This window comes from Acyrthosiphon pisum, chromosome X (genome assembly GCF_005508785.2).
Source record: "Acyrthosiphon pisum isolate AL4f chromosome X, pea_aphid_22Mar2018_4r6ur, whole genome shotgun sequence".
Taxonomy (NCBI): domain Eukaryota; kingdom Metazoa; phylum Arthropoda; class Insecta; order Hemiptera; family Aphididae; genus Acyrthosiphon; species Acyrthosiphon pisum.
In genome coordinates, this window is record NC_042493.1 from 7,720,916 (window position 1) to 7,727,455 (window position 6,540).

The 6,540-nt window shown below is 29.6% G+C and overlaps 1 protein-coding gene across 1 annotated transcript; it reads left to right on the top strand.

The window, feature by feature from the left end:
• The first annotated feature begins 4,061 nt into the window (after nucleotides 1-4,061).
• LOC100162080 (E3 ubiquitin-protein ligase RING2-like) lies at nucleotides 4,062-6,151 on the top strand. The gene is made up of 3 exons (XM_029485548.1): nucleotides 4,062-4,258; nucleotides 4,320-4,924; nucleotides 5,898-6,151. Exons 1-3 carry the CDS (start codon nucleotides 4,062-4,064, stop codon nucleotides 6,101-6,103), a joined length of 1,008 nt encoding a protein of 335 aa, XP_029341408.1. The 3' UTR covers nucleotides 6,104-6,151.
• The last annotated feature ends 389 nt before the right edge of the window (nucleotides 6,152-6,540 follow it).

Below are 6,540 nucleotides of genomic sequence, written 5' to 3' on the forward strand. Positions count from 1 at the left end.
TTTTCGTGAATTGTACGTATTTTGTCAATATGTATTTGAAGCTTAATGTTTATAAAAAATTTTGAATATGGATTTTTAATATTTTTTCATCTGTCTTTGAAACAACATACCTATTAGGAGCCTTCTATTAAATTTTCAAGCTTTTCGCGGCGCTTTTGAAAACTATTAGAAATTTAAAATTTTGATCTCCTGAATGCACCAACTATATTCACTGTCCCATCGAATAAGGTACTGTTGAAGAAAATCGAAGCATTTTTACTGCCCCAGACCGTAATGACAGACACAAAAAAAAATAGGTAGAAAAAAGAACACACACATCATTGTAATATTATATGTCATCGTTCCGCTCTAGAGATTCTCAGACTCAGAAGTCGTATACTTACAGCATAATTTTCAAAACGAATACAATAAATATCAATCATTATTTATAAATTAACTTGAATTTGATTAAAAGTAACTCATTATTTATTAAGTTTATATCAATTAAAATAAGTTTTATTAAAAATTAAGTTAATGAAAATTAAATTTAAAAAAGTTAAGTTAAAAAGTTAAAATTCAATTTTTAACTTGTTTATGCCAGGTTTGATGATCTAAAAGAATATTAGCCTGTGAAGCACTTCATTTGTAGTACATGTAATACATGAACTTAATAAAAAATATTATTTTAAACTGTAATTTAATTGATTTAAACATATACCTATAATAATATTATATAGGTGTTATAACTGATACAAGTTAATTAATAATGAAAAATACTAAAAAGTTGATACAAAACTTAACAGTTTACGGGGTGATGGTTGATAGTAATGGATATTGATGACGTGTTGAGGGGTCCCTGCTGTCACTACTTCAAAGGTGGGCAAGTTAATGAAAATAATTAATTATGGAAAGTTAAGTTAATTCAATTAAACTGCCTTCAGTTAAGTTAATAGTTAACAAAAATAAAATTTGACTAGATAAGTTTAAAGGTGAGAGAGAAAATATACTTTACTTAACTTAAAAAAAGTTATTTTTAAAGGTAATTTTTTTTTAGTTACAATATTTTTAAGTCATAAACTGCCCTAGTATTTTGATTTACACAAACTTATATTCAGACATTTAACACTGTTTAAAAAAATAGATAGTTATAATATATAATTAGAAAAAAATGACTAAAATCAAACACGAGTCATCAAATCAGAATTTTATCAAAATTTTGTCAAAACTTAAAATGCTTATAATTCCTGTAAATGTAGGTATCTTTTATATTTTCGAACAGCTATTGTAACAATGTGTTGTTATGATAGGAGCCTTGTATTAATACTGGACCATGATATGATTATTTTTAAAAACACCACATTGTTGTATCCCGTATTTGGCACAAATCGGTCGTATCATATAATATAATATGGTCAAAATTTACAAATAACTTATGATTATGATGTATTTTTAATTATTAATTATAATAAATGTTAATTACCAACCATTCAAAAACTGACAAAAACTAGTTATGGAAAAAAGTATTCTAATAGTATTCCAATACTTCTAAAAGTATTCGAATAGGAGGTACGTATTCAGCTGAATACCTTAATTCTCATTTATTCGAATATGTATTCCGAATACAAAATAAAAGTATTCTTTACAAGACTGGTGAGCACTATAATCACTATCTCTATAATCGTAATCGATATCAGATTTCTGAGCAGTATGCAGTGTGCACTATGCAGGAGACGGGTGACAGTGCCAGCGTCGCACGTCGTCGCAATGTTTATTATTATTAATTACTTTATCAAGACATCTGATTTTCAGAATTAATTCTAGTATTCTAATTGTGGTGCTGGGTGCGGGGTGAGGCGGGTCATTCCAGTAAGCACTGTGCGAGCTGTCCCCCACCTAGCTAGTAGAGCGGCTATATACAATGTACCTGGCGGCCAGGATAGTATATTTGACTGCCTTGGCTGGCGTTTTGCGCATGCACTATTCACTATATTGTATGTGTTAACGCCACACATCCGTATACCACCTCCTATGCATTAACATAGGCAACGCCGGCAACTGCCTCGTCGAGTGTCGATTTCGAACCTCTAGCGGTGGCGGCGCAGCGCGGCGCGAGCCGGTCGCAGGATTAAACTGAAACGACAAGGTTATTATAGCTTATAAATTAAAACGTTACTGCAACGTGACTACGTGAGCCATTCTCCAGTTTCATGCAAGCTGTATACGAAAAAAAATTAATATAAAATATAAATTTAAGTAAATATAATTGTGAAATTATGAAAAACTAAAAAGTAAAAATTAACTAAAAAATTGTGCCCCAAAAAATATTGCGCCCTTGGCACGTGTCTTGGTGGCCTATGGGTAAATCCACCCCTGATCTTGATACATAGATAGCGTCGAATGCAGTGTACGTGAACCTGTTCGGCAAAACAGTGGTTCTCATTGATAAAACATTATCACTTTATCAATCCATACCACTATTTCATCATAGACACCGTGCAAACTGACAACCAGCGCTCTGGGGAGATAATGTACATACTAATCGATAGTAACGAATATGCGTGAATCATACATTCATGCAGTAAAACCGTTGTATTGTATTGTATGTAATTCACTATAGTGCGTTTCATTATATCTGCGACTCGACGCTAACGCACTTCGTGGCGGTTTTGTCTCAAACCAGGGATCGAAAAAATGTGTAAAATATTCGTTATCAATTTTAAATTTGCTGCGCAACTTTACGCGCTAGTTTTAGAAACCCTAATGAAAATACATCACGAGGCGCGTTAGCGTCGAGTCGCAGTTACAATGAAACGCACTATACATTCAAATATTACTTCAATTCTGATTGTACCTTATCTTAACACAATATGCACTGCTTAGTTAAATCAGAACTGATCAGTCCTTTGACCCATCTGTGGGTCACATAAAACCTATTTTATCAGTCCATAATCCACAAGTGGTTCATTCATACATTTACCTACCTATTTATACATTATATATATTTTTTTCGACTACATCCTATGAAATTCATAGTAACCTTGTTGACTGGAGAGATTTAGAAAGCTTATCAATTTTCAATAGGGACTGATCAATAAATAAACCACGAACCACGTATGGATCACCGGACACTGAACGCCTGAACGTATTGGTATGTCTTGTTGTGGCAGACTTAAAAATTAAATGTGGTTTCCAACCAGTCGCATATAATTTTATTTTTTCAAATGACAACGGCAAAAGATTAGTAGAAAGTGGACATTTAATTAATTTCGAAGAAATAAAACCGTCTACTAATCATATTTCACCTAGAATAAAAGGACTATGTAGGTATATGAAACAAATAAAAATGTACGTGTGATATTATTATTATGTGTAAACAACAATAGTCTGAAGTCAGAACTAACATAATTTAATAATTACTACCTAACCTAGGTAGGTACAGGGACGGATCCAGGGGGATAATATTATATATTATATATTAAATAACAAACATACAAAATCTTAACTTCTTTTCACATTGTCGTCTTTTATATTAAATAATCAATAATTTATTTATCACATTGATTATCTATAATAACAATTATGACAAAATTTTTAACTATAATATTTTATTATAATAATTGTATTTGTGTTGTAAATAAATTGTGCCCCCCCCCCCCTTTGCTATGGATCTGTGCCTGGGTAGGATACCTAACGTATCATACACATTTCATTCGTTGCTATAGATTAGTTCGTAAGTGGTCCACTACGGCGCACGCTATTTCAAGGTTTGCACGGCGTCTATAGGGTGGTTTGTGGTGGTTTGTGGTGGTGAGTGCAGGTGTGTAAACAGTATCCACAACTAACCTAACTAATCTCATTTACCTATGCAACTGTCATACAGCATATATCATGGTCGATTATTTTATTCTTTTGGTCATTAAAATATTGTACTTGAAGTTATAATATTTCTTTATTTAGTTAAATCAATCAAATCACATTTTTAAGTATTTGTATTTAATATTATAAACGTGTTGTAATATAGCAATACTCATATTACATAAATTATTTCTAATTGCTTGGTTGTAAAAAAAAAACTTTTTGACATGGCTTCAGCAGATCCAAATGACCTTTCCAAAGTGTGGAAACTTTCACTGTACGAATTGCATAGATCTCCTCAGGAACCTATTACAGACAACACCGAAATTGCAGTATCACCACGAAGTATACATAATGAACTAATGTGTCCAATATGTTTGGATGTTTTGAAAAAAACAATGACTACTAAAGAATGTCTCCATAGGTAATAAATTATAATACATATTATTATATTTTAATTCATAAATTCACATTTTTTTTTTTAGATTCTGCTCAGAATGCATTGTGACTGCTCTTCGTTCAGGTAATAAAGAATGTCCTACTTGTCGTAAGAAACTAGTATCCAAACGGTCCCTACGTGCTGATCCAAATTTTGATCTTATCATATCTAAGATATATCCTAATCTTGATGAATACGAAGCACAACAAACTAGAGTATTGGAAAATATAAATAAGAATCACAATCAGGCAAATTTAGTTCAGTCAATAAACGAAGGTATCAGATTACAAACTCAAAATCGGCAACAACGAACCAAAAAGAACAAAAGTGAAGAGCTAAATGAAAGTAGCTCATCAACTACTCCAAAACCTTCAAATAGTTCAAGTCAAGATAATGTAATGAGAACAATGGTACAGACAAAAGTGGCAAAAAAGATGAAGTCTGTTATGATCTCAGAAAAAGAAGGATCCGCTTTAACTGTTGACACCTTGGAGACAACAGAATGTGATGGCACATCAAAAAGTGTGCCAGTAGATGAAATAGAACTAGTATTAAAACCTCATCCTGCAGTAATGATCAGTGATAATCCATTTATCGGAGTTTTGAAAGAAAACTCTGTACGTTATATAAAAACAACAGCTAACGCAACTGGTAAGCCTTTTAAATTAATATACTATTATCACAACTAAACAGTACAGAATGAAATGTCCTTTAAAATTCTATATACAATTATTTTGTTTTTGTTCAGATGTTTTTCATACTTGGTTTATTTTTATGTATAACCCAATTATTCAGAAATATTTTTGCAATGAATGATTAAATAATTATAATAAGAAGAATATCATTCTAGAGTTATAAGTGTAATAAAGTGCTACATAATATACAGTCTAAAGTATAAATCGACCTATCATTGTTCACCAATTAACTCTTTTTTATGTACCTATAGTACAGGACAAGCCCATTTAATAAAATAATATAGCATAACTGTATATTATTCATAACTACATAATTGCTTTTTGGTTTGAACTTTGAATTAGTTATGGGCATAATATAGAGATTTTGATTATTAAAATAACAATCGAGTAATTATTCCGAGTGATATCTCGTTTATTTTGAAAACAATCAATTCTTGATCTCAAAATATATAATAAAATGAAAAAATATTTAAATGATGTTCATAGAACAAGGAATTAATACTATTTTTAATTTTAACTATCATAATTGAATTAGTAAATTAAATAATTTTATTTAATAATAAAATTCTAATTAATTACCTATCTAAATAATTAAATTAATTAAAAAAAAACTGGTTTCAAGCAATTGTCTTGATAACTAAATTGATAATTTATTCGCATCACTATTAAGTGATCTCTCGACTATGACGTATGTCGATTATTATTAATTCATTTAAAATGTTGAGTAATTATTTTTAGTAACATCTCAATTATGATAATGTCTTGATTACTAATCATTTGATTATTAAATCATTCGATTATGCCCATCACTATTTTAAATGTGTAGAATTGAATCTTCGATTATATAACCAAAAATTGTAAGTGTAATAAAGTAGAACAAGTCAATATTTCAAAACAATCATTACATATACATGATTTTTTTTTTCTAGTTGATCATTTGAGTAAGTACTTAGCTATGAGATTGGCAATAGACCTTGGCACAGATGTTCCAGAACGTACTCTCAGTTTTAAAATCTATGTTGTACCCACTGCAGATCAATTTGTTCCTCTCAAAGGCAATCAAACACTTCAAAATATACAGGATAAGTTTTGGAAAGTAAACAACCCGCTGGAAATGTTTTACTCTTTTGCATAAATTATTTAATTATTATTGGTTTCTTTAGTTTCTTATAACTCGTTTTAAGCCTGGAGATTTATAAAATATATTGAAAAATGAATATATACTTATATTTAGCCATGGCTTAAAGTATATAACACATTTTTATTTGCAAATAAATATTAATAAAAAAAAAAATGTATAATAGGTACTTTACATAATGTAATTTATTTGGTAATTACATCACACGACTATTCAATATGTTTAATCATTTTAGTCATGTAGCGTATACTTTTATAGTATAATTAATAAAAAAAAACATTATTTAAAAATAATTTATTAATAATTTTAAAGAAAAATATTACTACTTTTTTATAACATAAATGTAAACTTTGATTCCATTTTATTGTTTGTATACCTAAGGATTTTTTTTTCAACTATTAGTATATATTTTTAATTCACAGAGAACATTTGTA